Source organism: Cololabis saira, chromosome 14, assembly GCF_033807715.1.
Source record: "Cololabis saira isolate AMF1-May2022 chromosome 14, fColSai1.1, whole genome shotgun sequence".
NCBI classification, from domain to species: domain Eukaryota; kingdom Metazoa; phylum Chordata; class Actinopteri; order Beloniformes; family Belonidae; genus Cololabis; species Cololabis saira.
The window spans coordinates 7,487,501-7,511,857 of NC_084600.1; the positions used below are offsets into that span (position 1 = coordinate 7,487,501).

The 24,357-nt window shown below is 41.7% G+C and overlaps 1 protein-coding gene across 6 annotated transcripts in view; it reads left to right on the forward strand.

Moving 5' to 3' along the window:
• Window positions 1-23,483, forward strand: part of LOC133459522 (transcription factor COE1-A-like) — a 106,247-nt gene extending 82,764 nt beyond the window's left edge. For 2 of the 6 annotated variants that reach the window (XM_061739540.1, XM_061739546.1), the window contains exons 11-17: window positions 4,427-4,515; window positions 16,358-16,423; window positions 16,505-16,667; window positions 17,012-17,194; window positions 20,015-20,212; window positions 21,649-21,717; window positions 22,822-22,926. In XM_061739540.1, the coding sequence (XP_061595524.1) occupies window positions 4,427-4,515; window positions 16,358-16,423; window positions 16,505-16,667; window positions 17,012-17,194; window positions 20,015-20,212; window positions 21,649-21,716 (767 nt within the window). In that variant the 3' untranslated portion in view covers window position 21,717; window positions 22,822-22,926. Of the gene's footprint in view, window positions 1-4,426; window positions 4,516-16,357; window positions 16,424-16,504; window positions 16,668-17,011; window positions 17,195-20,014; window positions 20,213-21,648; window positions 21,718-22,818; window positions 22,956-23,451 lie in introns of those variants that run through there. The other 4 variants (XM_061739543.1, XM_061739541.1, XM_061739544.1 and 1 more) reach the window with 4 other exon arrangements.
• Window positions 23,484-24,357: the final 874 nt, after the last annotated feature.

The following is a 24,357-nucleotide window of genomic DNA, read 5'->3' on the forward strand; positions in this document are numbered from 1 at the left end:
CTCTTTTCTCCCTTTCCCTCCCTCTTTTCCCCTCATCTGTGCATTCCTTTGTTTCAGCGCTCCCGAAAAATGACGAGAATAACAGTGTTATTGTGCAATAAGAAAACACCAAAAGAAATCCTTGATATATAGCTTTCATGTATTTCAGTCTTTTGCCACTTCACCCTCTTCTTTCCTTCTGTCTCCTTCTTCTCTTCACATTTTATTGGGAAACAAGAGTGGATGGTCTGTCCTCATGCAACTTCAATGAGGATTGATCTGACAGCAGCTCTGGACTCTGAGGGGCAGAATCAGGCTGGGGATGGAGGAGGAGGAGGAGGAGGAGGAGGAGGAGGAGGAGGAGGAGGAGGGATGGAGGAGTGGAAGGATGGGTGAAAGTGGCAGAAGGTGTAGTTAAGAATGAGGAGGAAGGAGCTGTAGCAGAAGACGGGGAGGTGGGGGAGGGATTCATGCTGAGAGAGCTTCACGAGCAGCAGGGCAGCAGGATTTGCAGAGATGAAACAGGTTCAGGTCTCGGTGTCGTCCCCTCTGCCGGTTTCCTTGTTGTCCTCAGATACTCGGACCAGGACCCAAACCCAGACAGCACCAGGACAAACATGCTCATCGACTTCTTCCTGGATTTTTGCTGCATTCTGTAACCTCAGAACTTGCCAAACCAAATAAAGAATATTTCTATGAAATGCATGGACTTGTCGGGGACATCTTGTTCCCAGTGCTCCCAAGTTTGGAGAGCAAGCTCTTCCCATCAACACCCAGGGTTCTGGGCGTGTGTGGACAGCGGAGGCTCAATGGCACACTTCAGATGCGTTTGCCTTTTAAAGCTGATGGGTAATCAATGGGGGGACTCCTGCTGCTCCCAGTCTGTTTACGGGGAGAAAGAAAGTGCCAAAGAAATAGTTTGCGGGAAATTTGACCTTTTCATGTCAAACACCCGGGCGTGCAAACATACATAAATCCATAAACACAACAATTCACACACCATTCAGTTTTTAGATGGAGGCGGTGGGAGACTTTACGCCAAAGGCATTATGTGAAGTGTGTGTGTGAGTGTGTGTGTTGTATTAGTGTTGGCATCGGTTAAACGTCTCCAGAGATGTACAAAGTGTGGATCTGACACTGGCGGTTGATTCTGACAGTTGATATCCTGCCGACTGTTAGGCAGCTGTTTTTGTAATTTTTGTTTTCATCAACCATGACGATTTCTTTTTTTTCGTTGTCTTTTTTTTGGACTGTTGTTCACATTTTCTCTTCCCTACTCCCTCTCTCACACACTTCTGCTCACACCTGAAACGCTTTCTTCACATTTCCCTCTACATAAATTCACTGTTAAATTTAAGACCACATTTTCCAGAAATCAGCATGCAAACTCCACGGCCGTGAGAAAGTGTTACTTGGTTGGATGTTTTAACCCTTTCATGGGTAGCGATCACTAGTGGACCGCTATTCAAGAGCCGCCTGGGAAATACGCTTAGAGTCAGAGTCGGAATTAGAGCTGCTGTTGTAGAAGAATACAACCAAAACAAATGAACACAAACTTAAGAGAAGTACAGCTTCATTTTAATATCTAAATATAATACTTTGTAAGATATGCAATTTCTCTTTTAAACTCTGCTCTCTGAAATCTTCAATTCCTGGAACTATACCTCATTAGACAACTCAGTCATGTTCAAATGATCACTACGTACAAATCATAAAACCATTATGCACTCAGAAACATTCCTCGGAGCAGAGGGAAGTATTGTCCATGACAGTTTAACATCTGGACATTTTGCAGCTCATAATTTATGAAGTTATGCTGCTAACAAATTAGGTGGTTCAGGACATAACAGAAACCAGAAACTTGGGTGTGATACGATAATAAAACAGACATATATCTAAAACACACACACGCACACACACACACACACACCACACACACACACACACACACACACACACACACACACACACACACGCGCACACACATGCACACACACACACTAAAGGAAATTACAAAACAACACAAAATGTTCAGCTGCAAGTAATTTGTCAATGCTGCATGTGGAAAGTACCAGACATCACCGGCACAGCTGCACACTTGGACATCGTGCACACGTACACACCCGTTGTTCCCCACACCTACATCTATTCATCTGGCCTAACTTTATAACTCATTCATGCGCACATGCGGTAACTTACAGAGTTCAACAATGTGGTGATGGCACATGTTCAGCAGCAAACTCAGGAACTCTCCAGTATACACACCCACACACACACACACACACACACACACACACACACACACACACACACACACACACACACACACACACACACACACACACACACACACACACACACACACACACACACACACACACACATACACCCATAAAGTCCTTTAAACCGTCGTTCTGACTGAGAGAGCTTTCAGAGCTTCACATGATTGACATATTGATTGGATAAAGACTGTAGAGGAGCATAATTGAAACACTAAAGTGAACATTAAGCATTCTTTAAAACCCTTTAGATTTTACCTGCAATGTAATCATCACGTAAATGCTGCTGACAGCATTAGGTCTGCTCCACCTGGTCTATCTTTTGCACATTTGCATGTAGCATTCATCTGCTGAACTTCATCTCAGAGCTGCTGCAGCAGTTTCACTTTGTTGAGACTCTTCTCCTGTAAATAAGTTGGCAACTCGTTTTCCTCCTGTTGAATTTAACAATCATGACAGTTTTTGTCCAGTTTTGACATGAGTCACTAATATTTGTACCAAAACCTTAAAACATTTAGTGGGATATACATTTCAAATGCATACGATCTGTGGGGCACCAAATTCGTCTTTATGCCGTCGATGACATTGGCCATCTTGTTAAGGTCCAATCTATCAGTTAAACCTTTTTATCCCCCTTTTTTTATCAATGTCTGGAATGAATGACAAATTCCTGATTGTTGTTTATCTTCTTTGTAATTTCATAAATTGCCCATACAACCTTACTATTCATTTTCACTATAGTGTTGTGTATAATGTTCAGTCTGAAGTGGAAAATGTCAAGCTGCTTTGAAAGCATCTTCAGATTGTTGACCGATGTGTTTCCCTTGATTCCTGAATCCAGCCCAGACATGAACTTTTGACCTTTTGTTCACGGGCTAATTACTCTTACCTGAAGTCTCCTCTTTCTCCCTGAAGTCACCAACTTGTAGAAATCATGCAGAGCATTATTCTCAAACTGATTTTTGTTTTGTTTTGCTTTGTTGTTTAACATAAAAACCCTATAATTTATTACCAATGTGTAGCTTCAGGGGAAAACAAGTGGGAAGCAATATCTCCTCTAGTTGAATCCTCCCTGCTGACTGCTGCAGTGTTTTTGCATGTTTTTTGCAGTTGTTTATAACTTATGCACACCTATACGCCGCCAATACACCACCAATAACAGCATTAAAGGTGGGATATGTAATTTTTCCCCCAAGCCTGTCTAGCTAAGCCTTAAAAATAGGATATATGACTTAAATTTAATCAGCTGGAAATCAGAAGACAGCGATGATGACTGAGTGATGGATGGGAATCCGTTGGTGTCTAGTTCGTCTTTGCATCAACGGTGTACAGACATGATCTGTAAAATACAAATCCTGGAGGAAAGTCAAAGGTTTTCCTGAAAATACAAGGTGATAAGTGACTCATTGGTCATCTTCTTGAACTTCATTTTACAATATATATGACACCAATGGGACGCTGCTGGACGGTGACGAGATCTCGAGGCCCAAAGGAGGTGAAGGATAAAAAAACTAAACATACGTTTCTAAAAACAACAGATGGTTGAAATAAAGGAAGGCTCGTGGAAAGTTTTACATTCATCCTGGCAAAAACAAAAGGGTGGCAAATGATCTAAAGCATCCTAAATCTATCTAAAGCATTTTTATAACGGGAGGCAACCAGCATTGTGGAAAAGCTCTTCAAAATGGTTGCAACCAATATTTTTTCACGCTGAAAGGTGATCACACGACTATATTTGAATGCAAGATAGAGCTAAACTACTTTATTGTTTTTGTTCAGTCCATACACTTTTCTCTGTAGGATGTGGGTGTTCCTAGACAGGTTGGTGGTTGGAACCTTAACGAAGTGTAACATTTAGGAACGCCCACTGGTGATTCATGACCAACCGTGTCTAATGCCACTTTGATGTAGAAAGACCCTCACGGCTTCTAGAACGAGCTCTACGTGGTTCCACACATTAGACAGACAAAGTTAGAAAAGAACAAGTGAACAAAGAGAAACATTTTGAAGCTTGAAACCATATTTAATTTTGGACGTGGTGGGGTCAACTCTATCAAGACAGTGGCTACTCTACATGAATGAAAATCGTGCACAGAGGCTGGTGAATTTGTAAAAGGCACCGTTTGTTAACAATTTGCCCTTTTTGTCCCTTTTTCCTGTTTGTGCAGCATTGAACGAACCAACCATCGACTACGGTTTCCAAAGGCTTCAGAAGGTCATCCCCCGGCACCCTGGGGACCCGGAGAGGCTGCCAAAGGTACCCTTTTTCTCATCTTTTTGACATTTATCTGAGGCCTTAACTTTAAAACAGATGATGAATTAACAAGATGTGTCATTTGCTTAGAAGCACTTCAGAAGATGCTTTAGCTCTGAAAAGATCCAACCTCACAAAGTCGCTTTTCTGTCAAGAGAAAAGTCTGCAAGGATACATACGTTTAAGACCAGACGACTAAAAGCAAGATAACATCTTTATTTTTATTGTTTTCAAATCTCCTGTGGATTGTGCTTTTTACCTCCTCCTGAACTCTGAGTGTGTGAGCAACCGTTTGAATGGTTTCCAGATCAGAGACTTATATCTGATTATTTGTTTATCAGCCACGGATCAAACGAAGCCTTGAAAAGATCAACAGATGTAAACAATTAGCACCAAAGGATGAGCTCTGCTTTGATACCAGGTCGTCTCAGCTTGAGCCGTGCATGCGGGATGACTTTCCTCACAGTGCATGCGTTGCGTGTGGGCTTTGTGACCTAGCTGAATTTGAATTTACGCATATGGAGGGCTGGGGTCGCGACCTCGCCAGCAGCTGCTCCGAACCGCCTCACTTTCCGTGCTGGAGCGGATCCAGGGCCGGCTGTCTCTGGTGTGACATCATTGCAGAGTGGGCGCTGGTCACCATGTTATGATGTGGTGGTTCTGTGATGTCAACGCCGTCGCGGCGACACCCTGGATCCTGCACATGTGTTAGCAATTGCATGTGATGTGCATCATCACCATGGGAACATGTGCAACACATCACACCTAAAATATGCGTGAAGTTTGCAGATTGTTTACTTTCACTTGTTTCTTAAAACAAGTGTTGGTTCATTACATTCTGATGAGTTAACTGGTAAAGAGATCAGGGGTCCATTTCACAAAGCAGGTTTAGTGAAAAACTCTGAGTCTGTTAACCCTGAAATGAGGGAAACTCTGAATTTTCCGTTTCACAAAGGGAGGTAACTCAAACCAGAGAAAGAGAGGTAACTCTAGCCTGTTTCACAAAGAGAGGTAACTTAAGCTCTCGGCCAGTTACCGTAGTAACAGACGCTCTGAACCTAACCTGGTCGGGACCAGGTTTATATCGTGAAACCTGGAGTTTCTCTGCGTCTCCGCCTCTTTCAGAGCCACACGCACATTTGATTTCCTCATTCATTCAGTCAGCAGGCGAGTTTTGGCGAAGTTCTGCCGTCTGTCATTAAAAACAGTCAGTATATATATTAGAAGTCCATTGTCACGAACATGTCATGTCCTTTTGATGAAGACACAATTGATGAAGGTGCAGAATTAATGCGCAGAGAATTAAATATTCGTCGGGAGATGGTTATCAGACCGCGTATACATGTATATTACATAGTCTCATTACAGGCAAAGCAATATATGTTAATCCTTTATTCGTTATAATTTTGATGATTGAATTTTTTAATGATTTCATAATATATTCAAATTTTTTGAGATTTTTTATTTGGGGTTTTCATAAACTGTGAGCCATAGGCTAATCATCAAAATTATAACAAATAAAGGCTTGAAATATCTCACTTTGCATGTAGTGGGAAATAATATTTGTTTCACCTTAAGTTGAATTTACTACGAATGAAGTTTTGCAATATATTCAAATGTTCCGACCTCCACCTGTATATTATTACATGAATAAATAAGAGCATAATACAGGGGTCTCCAACTCCGGTCCTGGATCCACCTATCCAGCATGTTTTAGGTGTCTCCCTGCATGAACACACCTGATTCTAATCAATGGTCATCATTAACTTGTCATCAAGGCCCGGACAGTTCTGTTGCTGACACAGCTCCTTGTATCATGGTGTGCTGAAGCAGGGAAAGATTTAAAACATGCTGGATAGGAGCTCTCCAGGACCAAGGTTGGAGACCCCTGGCATAATATGTGTCTGTATTGGTTCAATACGGAACGCAACTTTTAATTCCCAATTACGGAACAATTCCGTATTTCAAGGGACGGGTGGCAACCCTACATAAACCTGTCCAAGCCATCAAGGAGTTCCACAGGATTGCAGGTGAATGATGTAGAGATCTGTTAAATTAATTAGGGCCCGAGCACCTTCAGTGCGAAGGCCCTATTGTATCTGTAGGAACTTTCTATTTTCTTTCTTTTTCTTTCTTTTTCTTTCTTCTGACGAAAGGAGGGCCTTTTTTCCCCCTAAACGTGCCCAAAAAGTCACCAAATTTTGCACCCAAGCCAGGCCTGGCGAAAAATTTGATATTTCATGTTTTGCATTAATGGGCGTGGCCTAACGGCTCAACAGCGCCCCCTAGAATACTTTTCTCTGCCATAACTTTTGAATGGTTTGACATAGAGAGTTGTGGGTGGTGTCATCGGACTCTGTATTGATTCCTTGAGCTTCATTGGCCTGAATTAGCCCCGCCCCTTCTTCTGATTGGTTGTCCCTATTTTCTGCTATAACTTTTGAATGGTTTGACATAGAGAGTCGTGGGTGGTGTCACCTGAATCGGTATTGAGTCCTTGAGCTTCATTGGCCTGAATTAGCCCCGCCCCTTCTTCTGATTGGTTCTCCCTATTTTCTGTTATAACTTTTGAATGGTTTGACATAGAGAGTAGTGGGTGGCGTCATCGGACGCTGTATTGAGTCCTTGACCTTCTTTGGCCTGAATTAGCCCCGCCCCTTCTTCTGATTGGTTGTCCCTATTTTCTGCCATACCTTTTGAATGGTTTGACATAGAGAGTCGTGGGTGGTGTCATTTCTGATATGCTTATGGGGGACGGTGGCCGTGAGTGCGAGGGCCCATTCATTCGTTGCAGCTTTAATTTTATATTATATTCTGTGCTGCGGTGTTACTCTTTTCGCTGTATGCGCGCATTAAGATCTCTAATTCCATTGAAAAAGGTGAAAAAGGACACGGTGTGAAGTATGTGGATCTTCAGATGCAAACTAATGTTTCCTCAAAGGGATTTTGTGAATTGAAATGTTAAATAAAGTTTAAAAAAAAAATGTGGAGCTTTTGCCGTTGTTGTCGCCGGTTGCCATGGTGAATCGTTGTATCAGGGCTCAATTAATGCTGGCTTTTGATAGTTGTGGTGCACGCGCTTAACTCCAGGTGAAACTACTTAGAGTTGAGTAAATTACCTCTAAACCGCTGTTCTGGAACCGAAAACTCAGAGTTTCCGATCTCAGAGTAGATCAACTAAGAGTTCAGGATCAGACTCAGAGTTTGTTGAACCTGCTTTGTGAAACGGACCCCAGGTATAGAGGCAGAATAAACAATCTGTAAGGTAGAAACAACACTTGGACACTTGGGTGGACACTTTAGATAAAAAGGTGCTGCATGCTGTATCTAGAGTACATGTAAATGCGTGCCCATCAACGTACGTGGGTGTGTGTGTAATTCAGAAAAGGTGCTGTCCAGAACACTGTTGTCCCGGTAGCTACCAGGAGGGTGGTGGGGATGGCGGAGGGTGCTACTCTGTGTTCCTCCAACATCAGCATTAATACAATATTTCAAAACTGCAGGTTTTAAATGAAGCCGCTGGGGGCCTGGATAGCTCAGTGGGTTGAACGGGCGCCACTTGTAGAGGCTATAGTCCTGGTACGGGCAGCGCAGGTTCGAGTCCCGGCCTGTCGATCTATACTGCAATGCTCCCCCCCCCCCCCCCCCCCCCCCTCTCTTTACCCATTTCCTGTCTACTTACTTTCTAAATAAAGGCCACTAGTGCCACAAAAACCTTGAAAAAATAAATAAATAAATTAAGCCATTGGCGATAAGTCAATGCAATAAATCAAATAAAGTGCTGACAAATAAAGGAAATGAGGCACAGAGCTTGAAGTGTCTGATACCATTAGCGATGTTAGTCCCACCTTTTGGGAACGGCTGAGTCAGAGCGGAGGAATGACTCACTTGCAGAAGCACGTTGCCTGATTTGTGAGCACATCACTTCTTGTAAACACACAATGCAGGAAGCTGGAAAATAAAGGTGACATAAAGTATCCTCAGTACTGTTGGATCAATCTGGGCTAGTTGGTTGGGTGTGTGCTTCAACCAAACACAATAAATGGTAGATAATTAATTCATTAAACCCACATTTCCAAAATACCTTCATGATAGAATTGCGTGAATTTAAAAGGGGCATATCCAACATGATGGAGTGATGGATGGATGGATGGATGGATGGATGGATGGATGGATGGATGGATGGATGGATGAATGGATGGATAGAATTGAATTCAGTTCAATAACACTTTAATAATTCCCAAACGTGATCTTACATAATATCTCTTGCCTGAATCGTCCACAAAACCTTTTCATTTTTTTAGCCACTGTGATCTTATTACAGCATTTTTTCTTAAAAATGTGGTAATGTACTTTTTCCTCTTCTCAATGTCCAGGTTATTTTAGGCGATATAAAATATATTTCCAGGCAGTGCTACAATGAGAGCAGGGTTCTGCTGTAAATGCAATCAGAGCAGCTCGATACATTGATCAAGTATCAGATTCATCCAGTGGGTGATTTGTGCTTCGTCAGAGCCAAACATGGAATCATTTTCAGAGCTTTTTCTTCATGAGTTCAAGACCAAGTTCTAAGGAGCACAAGAGCATTGGCAGAAGTTCATAAGCGCCTCTTAACCAAAGAGACGTGTCACTATTTTTTCAATCGTGCAGAAGATGAAAAACAGAAAACACTCCGATTCACTTGTGAAATGGGAACAGTAAATCCATGGCTGACAAAGGATCCAACAAAACAAATCTGCAATTTTACTTTATCACTGCAATCCATCCCAGGAGGCGATCTCTTATCATCTCCAGTCTGGTTTACATTTTCTCAGCTCGTACACAGAATAATTCATTCATCCTAATTACTGACAGCTTTTAAACTGTTTTTCTCAACACACAACACCGAGTTGGACATGTGACTGCTGTACTTCTCTGCTGGCTGTGTCGCTTTGTCAACACTAGACGTTGAGAGCACATCTCTGGGAGAGGCTGCACACGTCTTATGTGTGTTGTTTGGATGCCGATTGCATGTTGGAGTAATCTAAAAATGTACTTCTGTTCCTGTTTTGTGCGAGGAGATTCAGTGTGTGTGTTTTGGCACCAGATACGCCGGCTGCTTGTCGAGTATTGATCAGTCGATGCATTGAAGTTATGAGTGTGTTGACAGCACCACACGGGGGACAGACAGATGGGGCACTGGAGTGTGTGAGAGGATTACCAGTGGACAGCAGATTCTGAAATTGTTCACTGAGCATTGAGGGGATTTCACTGACCACACACACAAACACACACACACACATATCAATTCAGCTGCCACTTTGTGTTACTATGATCTCCTCAGCACCCATCCATCTGTGCACATTTATAGTTAATATGAAAAACAGGCCCAGCTTTGTCACTCTGGTTACAAGGCTGTGCAGGACTGTCTTACTGTGGCTTTTATTAATGTTATACATCAAACTTGGATGGGACAAATATATTCATTAAATATGTTATGTGTGTAAACATTTTTAAAGATTTTGAAAACTGTTGACTGTGTGTAAGTATTCCCTAACAGAACAAGGATGACACTATAGTCATAAAACTGGAAGAACAGAAGAATCAGAGGTCTATCAATGTACAGTGAAGTTTAAATACTGCTCACTGTCCTGCAGTATACCTGCAGTATACCTTCAGTATACCTTCAGTATACTCTCAGAGCTGCAGAAAACTGCTGGAGGGAATCCAGGGATGTCCTTTAAGGTCTTTGAAATATTACACTGAGTCACTTCAGAAATGATATAGCTGTATGCACTTACCTGCATCCATCAGGAGTATATGTTACGTCAGTTTGCATTTGTACAATTAGTTCATTAAGATTCAAATCAGTCAACAATAGATACGATTAGAAAGGAAGGCTTTAGCCCTGGGATCATAATGTTGCTGGTTTTATGCAAAAGTGTTCTTGTGGATAAATATTTGGATAAAAATGTCCCTTTGACCAAATGTAATGAAAATAGATGAATGTATTCACTTATCATGCAGATGAAACATGGGACATATTTGTTGCTGATGCTGAAAAGAAAAAAAAATCTAATCTAAAGCAGATTGTAGTGTTCCCATGATTGGTACCTCTAAATGAAATACCACATGTCCATGCAGTTTCACTGAGGTTTTTCAGTGTTTGATAGTTAAACTTTCATTACACTGTATAAACTCTGCAAAAATGACACAACACTTTTGAAGCCTTGAGATTTAAATGTGGCCACCTTGTTTTTTTTAAGAAGCACGTGAAAAGTGTGTTATATTATCAGCTAATTTTAGTGCTTGATGAGTAAGATGTGTTCTTCGCTATGATGTCGGATGAGATCCATTGTAATGCATTGTTTCCACTTGCTCTCCATCAATCCATATGAAATACAGATCATGCTTCCTGGTGTTAAATGCATGGAAGTTCTTTAAGGATGTGTTGGCTCAATGCTGAAGCTACAATGCTAAAGTATCTCAAAGTAAAGTACATCAGCTTGTTGCCATAGAGAAGCTTGTTCTCTAGTTTCTAACGTACAGCGTACACTTGTAGCCTTTACAATTTCTCTACATCCAGTATTAAAATGACCACAAAAAAAAAATCATATTTGTTAAGTACAGAAAAGAGTAGCACAGAGTTTCACAGCTAGACATTATAAATCACTACTACCACTAGTGTCATTTAGCAGACGCTTTTATCCAAAGCGACTTACATGTGTGTGAGTGATTTGTAGAGGTTTCTATAGAACTGAATGGACTGAACAGATGTATCACATCAGTGAACAGAAGAAAATGGAAACTGGACCCATGTGTTTCCCCCTCTGGGTCAAAAAACTTAGCAAAGTGAGTCGCATTTTCTTAAATATCTGTTTACATTCTAAAACAAAAAATGCAAGTAAAGTTTGCAAAAAAAAAACAAACTGAGTGGCTAATGGGTCCTTGAGGATCTAAAGGACTATAAGACCTACTTAAAACCACCTTGAAGAATGATAGCTTTTTGTTGGAGAGGTGCCAGCAACAACTGATAACGAGACAGTAGTGATTAAAACCCCGGTGATGGATTGCTTCCCGTGCTTCCTTCCTCTTCCCTTCCCTGGGTTGTCCATGACAACTCATGGTGACCAGTCTCATCTGAAACATTTGTAGGTCCATACTGTCATCCCACGTCACCTGTTACATTACTATTCTTTGGGACCTGTAACATCTGCTCAATGGGGGAATTATTGATCAGACGGGAAGAATCAAGCATCAGTGACAAACTGCCAGAACACACGAAACATTATTTTGAACTAGTTCTTTTTATCCAGGCGGAGAAATGACAGGTGATTTGTCTTTTCTAAAAAACCCACTCATTAGTAGAACTTTTTTTTGCAAAGGAAATCTACTCAAAAACGAATGAACCAATCAAAGTTGTCAAGGTAATACTGAAGGTAGTTGACTGATTCATCGCATCAACTAATGTATCACACAGAGAAATATTTCAACTTGAAAGCTGTCAAAAGACTGAATGTATTTCAAGGGTTTAATGAATATGATACCATGACTATAAGTGGACATGCTGGAGAAATTGAGAGGAGTTTAAAAGATATTGTGTTATAAGTGTGGTTTCATATTACAAAATGCAAATGTTGCTTTTAGTCTATTTGTAATGTGTCTGATCAGAAGCTGATCGTCAAGTGAGTTGCACTTATTAAGACTATCGACTTCACTCTTAGATGAATATAATTACAGAATAATGTACTCACAAGTAACAGCTGTGAGGGTTGTCAGGGGATAATATCTAGAAAATGCTGTTTAAACTTCTTCTTCACTGTGCATGGTTTTGAAGATTTACGTTGACACTATAATGACCTATAGCCCATCATATTATTGTTTGTAATCCATCAGAATTGATTATTATCCTGCATGAATACTTGCTAACAGTCACATCCTGGTGTATCCACGTGCTTTCATCTAGTGTCTTCTGTGCTTTCCAGCAACATTTTCAGCAAATGGTGCCAGAAATTAATTAACTACCCCAACTCCTTAACCAGCTTCACCTCTGCAAATATATGTGTTGTCAGTTGGCCAGTGACTCTCATTTGTATTTTCTACAAATATTCATGAATTAGCATGTATTTCATGTATAATTTTTCGTTGAAAATATGCTTTTACTTGTATTTTTACAGTTGGGGAGCTCATTTGACAAAAGCAAGGCTGTTGGAGATGAGACTGGGGGAACAGAAGTTCAGGTTTAGCAGTGTGTCACCCTCGTAACACTGGTGACTTCCTCTGGTGACTCACTGAGCTGACATAGCTATGCAACCCATTCTGATGATATCATATATAACTGAGGTCATGTCATCAGTATCACGGCTATGAGTAATCCTGGTGATGCATGAACCTGCACACTGTCCATGAAACATCCAGTTCATATACTATAGAGGTGTGTCCGTGTCACAGACTCATATACACTCGTATTCACTTCAGCTCCGGAGAGAGGAGATGAAATGTGAAACTACCATCTCACAATGTATTAGGGAGAAACAATGTCCCCCCAAGGATGAGTGAGTGCACATGTCAATACTTCTTTATATGTGTGGGATTGTCCCCGCGAGATCCCTGTGAGCCCACATATAAGAGTGACATCATCTCAGTGCAAGGTGCGACCCAGCATGTACGGCATCCCTAATGGCACATTAGAAGCGGATCAGGCAGCTAATGTGCCAACATTAGGGAGGAATAAGTCATGTGTGTGTCACGTCTGTGCTGGCCTGGCACACGCACGTTACACACACGTGACCCCCACTGGCGCTCAGCTCAGCATTTCCTCCTCCTAATGCATGCAGCATGTGTGTGTCTTTGTGTGTGGATAATGCGTGGTTATTATATTAGTGCTGCTCATAACTCAGACAGTAAAAGCACAGAGACAACTCCTGTTATTCTTCCTCCCTCCCATCCGACGTGTCTTTTCCTTCACCCCCACCCACCCCTCGCCGCTCTGTCTGACTCTCAGTCAGCCGGTTTGTCTGCGTATTCACCTGAAGCAGACAGGAATAGATCATAACAAAGGTTGAAAAAGTCACAAAGCAAAGTTCTATAAGCTCTATCAAACGCTTGAGTCCTTCATGCAATCAGATTGTAGAGATTTCAAAAGTCAAGAAGTAACAGCCGAACACATGGCAAGTAAATATCCCAGAAATACCTGACGACAAATGAAGCATAGCACAATCACGTGGATCGAGAATAGATTCAACTCAGGTTTTGTCATAAAAATATGGTTAAAGATTGCATATTTGGGTCAGGGTTTGATTGTTTCTCTCTCACCCCTCTGTTGAAATACACGACATAAAAACCCTGACACATTCCACCTCCAGTCTCTTGGAAGAGTTAAGAAATATGTTTGATGCCTTTTGATGCCCAGGTTAGTTTGTCCTCTATAAACAGGATTTTAATGTTTTCTCGCATTCAGTCACAAAATGGTACAGCTGAATTATCGATGGCTTCCATCTTACATTTGTATATTAGAATAACAAAATTATAAAAATCATAGGTCACAGAAAAAGGATGCAAAACAGCTTCCTGGATTGCAGCTGGCCTCTGATGTTGAATTGTTTCACTTGTGTTTTTATATATTATATTATATTATTATATTTTCAGACACATGTGTTGCATGAGAAGGTTATTTGGCAATATAGAAATACAAGGCAGGAGACAGAAAACGGTCAGCCCTCAGAGTTTTTGCTGTCCACTCGAATGAATCGCAGATCGTTTGTGTAAATAACACACTTGAAGACTGATGAAGTTTGTTTTGGTATCTTATTCTGCCAGCTTCTCTCTTGTGATGATGCGCTTGGTTGAATATTGTACTTGAATAATATTTACTTGACTGTTTTGCTTAGTTTGCTTGTAGTGGTCACTAGTGACACATTTGAGCCTTGGGGATGTCACGTACCAAAAGCGAAGGGGGTATTTTTGGTCTTGGCAGCATAAATGCAGTACATGGGCTTGTTTATTGTGTCTTTAATCGACAGCATTAAAACTGGATAATCATTGGAGGTTTCTGAAGCTTTAAAACATGAGCGGTGGGGCAGCGAGACTGACAGCAACTCTCTCAATGTCAACAAAATTCTTGTCAAGACAACGCAGCTGGAAGTGTTATTCACCCATATTAACAGGAAGTAATTTGACAAACGTACTTTCTTATTTACAGACAGAAATTACACCCAGACCCACCTGTTCTGAGATTAATTAGGCTATGAATCTGTGTGTCTAAGTCACACTACAGTATACTGCTCACGGTGTAGCACCACAAGCCTGCAGACCTGATAATGATGATGTTACCAGAGGATCATCTTTCCTTCCCGTTTATCAGCAACTGGCCTTACTGGAACCACTTCAACAGTCGGGATCAGGTTTCTCTCCCCCCTCTCTCTCTCTCTTCGTGTGTGTGTGTCAGTCTAACAATGAGAGGTTAACAGAGAGCCAGCATGACCATAATAATGTGGAAAAGATTGAATTTAGCTCTGTTGACAGGCACACTAAAAACTGCTGACTGGATCTGTGACCTTACACACACACACACACACACACACACACACACACACACACACACACACACAGAAACACACACGCTGATGGAGAAGCAATATGTTCCCCCTGCAACAACCTCACAGGAGAGCACACATGCAGTGACCCGTAAGCATGTGTGTGAGCGTGTCACACGGCGCAGGTTAACACTGTGAAACTCAGAGTCATTTTCCCTCTGTCGCCTCACGCTGGGAAAACGACAACACATTACCTGTTAAACAAGACACCTTAGACCCCGGGGTGGACTCCCAGGGAGGAATAATGGAAAGAGACTGAATTTATATAACACTTTTCTAGTCTTATTGACCACTCGAAACCCTTTTGAAGCAACATTCCCCCGGCAGCAGACACATTCATGCAGCAAGTGCAGTTTAGTGGTCTGCAGTGTTTGTTGTCTGTCATACATACAATCACACACAGGTGAATGCATCAGTAGTGTCCAGTGTCTTGATCAATGACACGAGGCACAGGGATTGAACCAGCAACCCTCAGCAGATGAATTCTCTGTGTCCTGCAGCTGAGAAAAAAAGAGAATAGCGGAGGGCTTTGTGGGTGGAGAGGATCACAAAATTGATTCCATTCTCCACGTGAAGGAAAAAAACCAGAATGCAGGATGTGGTGAAGAAAAATGGTGAAAAATGGCACGGAAATGGAGGAGAGAACACGAACGGGGAAGGTGAAAAGTTGAGATAGAAAATAAAAACAACAGTGACAAGTATGACTGATATACATTTCAATCACATGATAGCATTGTGAAAAACAGAGACGAAACACCAAACTAGATCCAGTTCTTTCAGGCTTTCATGTCGCCTTCAGAACTAGAAAAAACAATGAATAGGAAGAAAAAAGGGAAGAAAAAAAAACCTTGTTACTGTGAAGGAGTGGTTGAGAAACCTAGCGAGACCACACTCTTTACGATGATGCAGATGAGCCTGCAGAGCACTTTAGATCGTCTTTGGAGTTTGTCTTAAATACCTGTCACAAGATGTCATTTAGCAACATAAAAGCACTCCGCTTGACAGCAGATAATCTGCTTTTAAAATGAGCATAGAGCAATTTGTTTATCATCAAAAGATGTGAAATGAAAGTTGGTTGATGGTGCGTTGAAAGAAAGTGCTAGAGGGAGGAGGAATCACACTCAAGAACTTATTTGTGGGTTTTTGTGTTTACTAGTGGAATGAAGAGCAGCATTTACATGTGGATTTAGATCCTCTTTTTTTCCAGACTTTAAGAGCCTTGAAGAAAAAAAAAACTGACAAAAACTGTCTGATGTGTGTGTTAACCTCAGGAGGTGATTCTGAAGCGAGCAGCAGACCTGGTGGAAGCCCTTTACGGATTGCCCCACAACAACCAGGTGTGCACGCACTCCCACATGTAACGAGACACGTGTCTGAAAGCGCTGTTTGATGACCGTTATCCTGGTCCTCTCCTGCAGGAGATCATCCTGAAACGTGCAGCAGATATAGCCGAGGCTCTCTACAGCGTTCCTCGTGGACACTCCCAGCTCTCCGGCTCCACTCACAGCGGCATGATGGGAGTCAACTCCTTCACCGGGCAGCTGTCCGTCAACGTCTCGGAACCCCCTCAAGCCAATCAGGGTAAGAGTTTATACTCGTTACACCCTAGCTACCCAGGAAAACACTCAATTACTCCTTGAAAGACACAGAAAATGAAATCGTTAACTGCACTTCCCACTTCAATCCACTGGAGGCAGTAGAGTTCTCAAGGTTCGTTCAGGAACCTTGAGAAAATAATCAATGGACTATCCCCTATTGATTTATCAACCATGATGGTATAAGTGGAAAACGTCTTGCTCACCGAGGATAATTATAATCATGTTTAGAAATAATATGAAACAACAGGCTTTGTATGGTAAAACATCTGTACCCAGATGAGTTTGATCAACTGCTCTCCTCGTCCTCCTTCCCCACGTGTCCTGCAGGGTTCGTGCGCAGCAGCAGCAGCGTGTCACCGCACGGCTACGTGCCCAGCTCCACCCCTCAGCAGACCAGCTACACCTCAGTCACGAGCACAATGAACGGCTACGCCAACAACAGCGGCATGACCAACCTCGGAGGCTCCCCCACCTTCCTCAACGGCTCGGCAGCCAACTCGCCTTATGCTAGTGAGTTCTCCACAAGCCGGACTTATTTATTTGTGTCTTTGTTTATGCAACAGAAATGCAAATGAAAGGGTTTTTCATGTTTTCAGTTGTTTAAAATAATAAAAAGCACAGAAAGGTTCAGGTGGTGGTAATCCTGATCAGCAGTTCCATGCTGGGATACTCGCTAATCAGCAGGTTGATGGGTGTCAAGAATGGCTATAAAAACAAAAAAGACTGATGGCAAACGTTCGTGTTGGGCTGCTTCACTTGAGCTGCCAAAGTGATGCTTCCAAGGTCTCACTTAATGAAGCCCTTTTTCCCAGTGAAGTGTCTAATCTCTCCCTTTTTGTTGCTGATTTAAAATACCGCCTGCCCACTTTTTGACCCGAAACATAACAAATTAAAGCTGCAAGCAGCGATGAACGGGCCCTTGCGCGTGCAATTTTCACCAATAAAGGTCAAGGACTCAAAACTAAGTCTGATGACACCACCCATGACTCTGTATGTCATACCATTCAGAAGTTATGGAAGAAAATAGGATCTATCAAATATCGACCAATCAGAAGAAGGGGCGGGGCTAATTTGCACCAATTATGGTCAAGGACTCAAAACTATCAAATATGGACCAATCAGATGAAGGGGGGGCGCGCTTTTTGGCGTCTATCGTCGCCACGGTAACGCTTTTGACTGAGAAAAGTAATGCGCATCATCACAGGATGGAGACGCACATTTTGATGTATAACACACCTGGGTGCACGTTACGGTTCGGGCCGCATTAACTGCCGAAGGAATGGCATAAATTGCGCCAAAATTACACGATTAATTCAAAATGGCCAACTTCCTGTTCGGTTTCGGCCATGGCGCCAAAAGACTTTTCTTTAAGTTGTGACATGATACAGGTGTGTACCGATTTTCGTGCATGTACGTCAAACCGTATTGTGGGGCTTGAGGCACAAAGTTTTCTAGGGGGCGCTGTTGAGCCATTAGGCCACGCCCCTTAATGCAAACCATTAAATATCACATTTTTCGCCAGGCCTGACTTGGTGCAAAATGTCAAGGGGCACGTTTAGGGGGGCAAAAAGGCCCTCCTTTCGTCATAAGAAAAACAAGGGAAAAAGAAAAAAAAAATCCTCCAGATACAATATGCACTGTAAGTGCTCGAGCCCTAATAAATAAATAAAAAATGAGAAAAACGAGAAAAATTCCTACAGATACAATAGGGCCTTCACACTGTCAGTGCTCGGGCGCTAACTAGTGTCTCTGTAATTCCACTTTGCCAACATCGTGGCGACTCTTGACGGCGTAACATGTCCAGACCTCCACACTCACATTGTGAGCACATCATATCTTGCAGTGTAATCTGCAACTGAAGAATTAGTGTCGGGTAGCGTAGAGTCGGTGCCGGTGCACTCAAGCTCTGCAAACTGCAAGTGTACCGTAAGTGTGAAAGTGTTTGAACCATAGCCTCATTCTTTTCAAGCAAGGTTGGTAAAAATGTTTGTATTTTCTGCTAAAATCAGGGAAATGCAACACACGTACAGTATATCCTTTGGGAAACCGTTGTCATTAACGACAGTCACTACTGCACAAGGAGCAACTCTATTATGCAAGAAGCAAGTCATATGCATCAACTCAGTGCAGAGACTCTGCCGAGCCTTCCTGACATGAGTTCATCTTAGATGGCCAGAAGGTCGTCAGTTTGGTTTTGTGAAGAAAAAAACAACCTTTGCTTCTTTTTGTAAAAGTGCCAATGTAGCTATGGCTCCCGATGGAAATGTGAAAACATATGATGTCATCAAAGTGAACGTCTTTAACCTGAATATTAATGATTACTTCAGCAGAACAATACTACAGCATGTACAACAGAGGCGCTTCATAGACACAAGAAAACAATAACCAGGCAGTTTTGAGAATCTGAGAATCTGATTTTTTTATAACTTTTGTAGCATCAGTTTGCGTCTGTGTGTTCATTGGCACAAGAATTTGTACACTGAATACGGAGAAAATTATTCAATTTGCATAAATTAACTAGTTCCAATTATCTCCTGATACCAAGAGAAGGTCCAGTTTGCAGACTACATACTGTACTCTGATCAGATGAAAACTACTGTGTATAACATGTGTATAACTACATGCATACAAAGTATCCGCAGACTGAAAGCTAAAGACTCATCTTTGCTGGTGGAGATTTCCCACAGCGGTTTCTGCAGCACGTTCTTCAAAAACACAGCTCAAAGCTTCACTTGGTCCTCAGTCCATCTCCTCCCTCTTTCTCACTCTCACGCCTTCCACCCCACAGCCACACCTTCTCTGTTTCTGTTGCTCAACTGCATCCTATTCTCACTTAGTACAAAAAGAAGATTGAGGAGAGGAGGACTGAGGTAATAAAGTAGCAATACAATCTAAGATGTGAGATTTATTGGTTTCTGGAAGTTTTTCCCTCACTGATGATGACAAAGATCTGAACATTCTGAACATATATGAGGACAAGATAACATTTACACCTATGTGTGAGATTGAAACATTTCCCCCTTAAAAAAAATAAAGAGAAAGAAACAGAAGAAAAAATTATGAAATTCAAAAAAGATTAAAGGGAGTAATCTGATGCTCTGGAAGCTCTTATCTGCTTCCTGGTTGGAAAGCATAAAAATTGGACTTCCAGCACACCAAAGACTAAATTTGAATTCATATGACACGTCACTTGAGCAAGATGTTTTCTTTTATTCATGACACAGTAACGCATTATTTTGTTTTCTGCCTGTGAAACTTATAGAATATCTCTCTGTCTCTCTTTTTTCAATTGTCCCTCGTTCCTTTCCTGCTTCACTCTCCTGCTCCCAGTTGTCCCATCCAGTCCCACCATGGCCTCCTCCACCTCTCTACCCTCCAACTGCTCCTCCTCCTCCGGTGTTTTCTCCTTCTCTCCAGCCAACATGGTGTCAGCGGCGGTGAAGCAGAAGTCGGCCTTCGCTCCGGTGGTCCGGCCCTCGTCCTCCCCTCCTCCCTCCTGCACAAGTGCCAATGGCAACGGACTCCAAGGTAACTCAGTCCGTCTCAAAGAGGAGCGGGATTTAAGCACGTATTTCCTCTACAGATGATGTCAGGAAAGAGTTTCATAAAGACATTCAGGATTCCTGTGGGGTCCTCTGAGTTTTCCTCAGGTCGTTGTTTATCCAGAAAAGTAAATGATCAATACTTAAAAAAAAAAATGTGATTATAACATAAGGTCTCGTTTTTGTTATGTTAGAATTCTAAATTACCAAATCAAGATTTGGGAAAAATGTCAAGGTTAAGGTCTAGAAAGCTTTATGCAAATCAGGAAGATTAAACTCGATGCTTCTGAAACCTCAAAAATTGCCTAAAGTCGATTGTCACACTTGTTCACTCTCCAGAAGAAACTGCTCTGTTGTCCTTAAAACGCTCTCTATGTTGTTTCCTCATATAAGTCGCGGGAGTCTCTTAAACTCCAAGAATAATTTGTATCTCATTATACAGTCTAAAATGCTAACATTTTAATTGGATTAAAAACTGGTAATGCTTAAATTTGGCAGAGATGGAGATGAAGAAAGTTGACACTAAATGAACCTACTTAGTTATTTTAATGAATCATCCACACTGGTAATTGTTTTACTTATTATTCAAATCTCAATCCAATTATGAAATATAGGCTAATATGCTTGTTCTGAAATTAGATTTTGAAATTAACAGCAGTTTTATGTGCTGATACTGTAAAAGGAGTACAACATACTGTATTCATTACAGTATTATTCATTCAATTAAAGTCAACATCATTCATCTGGACTTAAACAATGCTTGTTTGAGTGTAAAAGATGAATTTACAGATATGTTTTTATGGGTTTTCAAAAATGTTGAAAGCCAGTGACACCTCTCTCTGACACAACGCAGCGCCATCGATCGCTCGCCACCTCAGTCAATGAACTATACTGAGAATGATGTTAAAACTTCATCTAAAATCCATATTTGTTTCCTGCAAATTATTTCAGACCTTTGATTTTCATACCGAATTTTTTTAAAGGAATCTGGACATTGGAAAGTCAATTTTCCATCACTTACAATGTAAAGCACAGAGCGTGGCAGAAACAGCACATGAAGAGAAAATCCTGTTAACCTGAAATACAAGATTTTTGAGTCTGGAATGAACATTGAAAATGTAGATATTCATGACACTCATGACAGTAGAAACTCATGACAGTAGTGTGGTGATGCCTGAGCACAAACACACATCTGCCCACATTTCATGCAATTAAAAATGCAGGATTTTTTTTTTTTTTTTGGCGGGCGGGTTGTTTTTTCCAGGACCTTTTTATTTTCCTCTTCAACAATCTAATCAATATTTTTTTATTTATCTGTTTATCTCTCCTTTTTTCATTTCAAAACTTTCATCTTTCTATTCCTCTGACCCGCCACCTTCCCTCGTCACTCCTCCATCACACTTCTCTACCTTTCTCTACCAGATCAAACATTTGTGGACTCTAGCAAGTACTCAACAGCCGGCTCTCTACAAGGCCTGGCCTTCACCTGAAGTATGTTCCTCTGACTCTCTTTCAGCGCATCAACTTCTGACTCTCCGGCTCAATTGTCTGTTATGTTTTGCGCTTTCCATCTTTGTTCCTGTCTGGCTTCAGCAGACGTGTCTGACTCTCATCGTCGCTGCTCTGGATCCTTTGTTCTGTCTCAGCATCACCTTTCCATCCTTTGCTAGCACACTTGTGATTTCATGTTACGGATGGCACCGTTCGGTTGCCTGGTAACTCCTCCCTCTCCTCCCACTGGCTGGGAAGAGAGGCAGGAAGTTAGATATTTACAGAGACAAAAACAGACGTTTGGCACCGAAAATGTATGTCTCAACATCGCTGGCTTTGTTTAGCTGTTGGTGTGGAGTGAGCATGTGTGGGGGTGTGGGAACTCAAAGCGGAGCCTCAAAGCGCTGCTGAAATAAACACACTCCACTTTCTGCTGCGCACACATTTTCCTCTCTCACACACACTTGGTGAACACACACACTGGCACCTTGCTGGGAAGCATCAGCGCTGACAGATGTTGGACTATCCCGACTGTCAGTGTACCTGCCCTAGTGTGTGTGCGTGTGTGTGTAAGATCAACTCAAACAATACACTTACACTTACAAACTAGACACTTGTAATGCTAGAACTAAATATTAACCCTTTTCTGGGACTTTCATCTGTTTTTAAGACCCATTATCATTTGAATCTATTATCTTAATGTTATAACAAGAGTTGAAAGCAGGAAAGTTGCTCTGACCTGGACTCTGCTTCTCACACGCCAACAACCATCCAAACCCGCCAGGATCAGTCTGTCAGGCACATTCAAACATACAGTCAAATGACACCAACTGTTGCTGCACAGAATTAAATGCATGTGTGTGTGTTTGTGTGTTAAAACAAAGTCTCATATGACATCTCCCTGGTTGGTTTTACTGATTCATCCATCTGCTGATGTTTTTAAAATGTCGCTTCAGTCACACAGCTGCACAGATGGGAAAAAAACATATTGATGTATTTACAAGGGAATGTTTTTATGACGATGAAAATATTTGGCAGAGATTGACATTTTTTCCCCCTTTTCTCCCCCTCCCTCTTCTCCTGTTTCTGCTCTCCACCCAGCAGCAATCGCGGGAATGATAGTCCCACCCATGTAAAGGTGTGTGTGCATGAGTGGGTGTGTACGCAAGTGTGTGTGTGTGTGTGTGTGTGTGTGTGTGTGTGTGTGTGTGTGTGTGTGTGTGTGAGAGAGAGAGAGAGAGAGAGAAGAGAGAGAGAGAGAGAGAGAGAGAGAGAGAGAGAGAGAGAGAGAGAGAGAGAGAGAGAGAGAGAGAGAGATTAAGCAAGCACACGCGCTGATGGAGCTGGAGGATCTGGAGCCAGACTAGAGTCAGACTCCGGCGGGGATCAAGCAGCCGTCTCTCTGAAGGAACAAACCCAACTCAGGCCGTTTCTAACACAAGACAACTGAAGAAAAGAAAAAACACACATTGACAAAAAAAACAACTGTTTGCTAGGAATAAAGTTGTTTAGACTTTGTACACCATGATGCTTTTATAGGAGAATGGCCACGCCTACATTATGACTCTCCACGGACACAGGAAGTGTATTTATTTTGGGGGAAAAAAAATCACTTCCTTTCTCGATTGATTGATTTGAGTTTCTTTTTGTGCAACAGTTAATGTGTGATAATCATCTTTTAAATGTAACCTACATGAGGGGTTTTCTATTTATAAAGTTTTGTCTTTGATGAAGGATTATAATGTGAAGAAGACCAGATGATGATGATGATGATGATGATGAAGATGATGATGATGAGTGAAAACCACGATGAAGGATTCATTCAGGGTCAGACCCAGCCAACACAGACAAGCCAAAGCAGAGACACGCTTTCACCACTCTTTGCCAAACCCACGCCCTCATCACTCGTTCTTTGTCAGCTCTCAGACTGAAAGCTCGTCCTCCACGTCGAGTCCTTCATGTTTCCACCTGGATCCTGAGCTGCAGCTTCAACCAATCACCCTGCTGCTTACTCTGGCCTCGCACTCAATGCATGTGCCCATGTCCTGTATTCTGTCAAAGGTATAAATCAGACTTGTCAGTTCTAGACTTTTCTCAAGCGCTAAAAGTAAAAATAGATTTGAGAATGTATAACAATAAAAAATAAAGAAAACATACATAAATCCAGTCCAACAAGGAAGTGTAGGAGAAGCGATTGCCAACAACAGCTCCATTAGAGCCATCAGCCCCACTGATCCATCTACAGCATCTATTACCATGTTTTAAAGGCAAATAGAGCTACCTGTGTAGGAAGCTGAACTCTTCTTGAAGCTCAGATAACAGATTGAGTTAAGTCTGTGTATGTGTGCGTGAGAGAGAAAGATTTGATTTGAGTTTGTTTTAGTGTTCTGTTTTTTTATCATCATTATTATTATTTTTTTACTGTGATATCCGTCCAATCAGACTGTTCTTCTTTTCTTCTCATCTGCTTTGTTAGGTAATATTAATACTAAAAACTAACCAATGGTGTCTCTTAAATGCCGCACTGCAAAAAAAAAAAAAAAAAAAAAATCAAGTAAATAAATCTGTTCCTGAGAATGAAAGGGGATTTAAACATCTGCCTCTGAGGTGTGAGAGTGAAAGACTGTCGTCCAAAGAAGA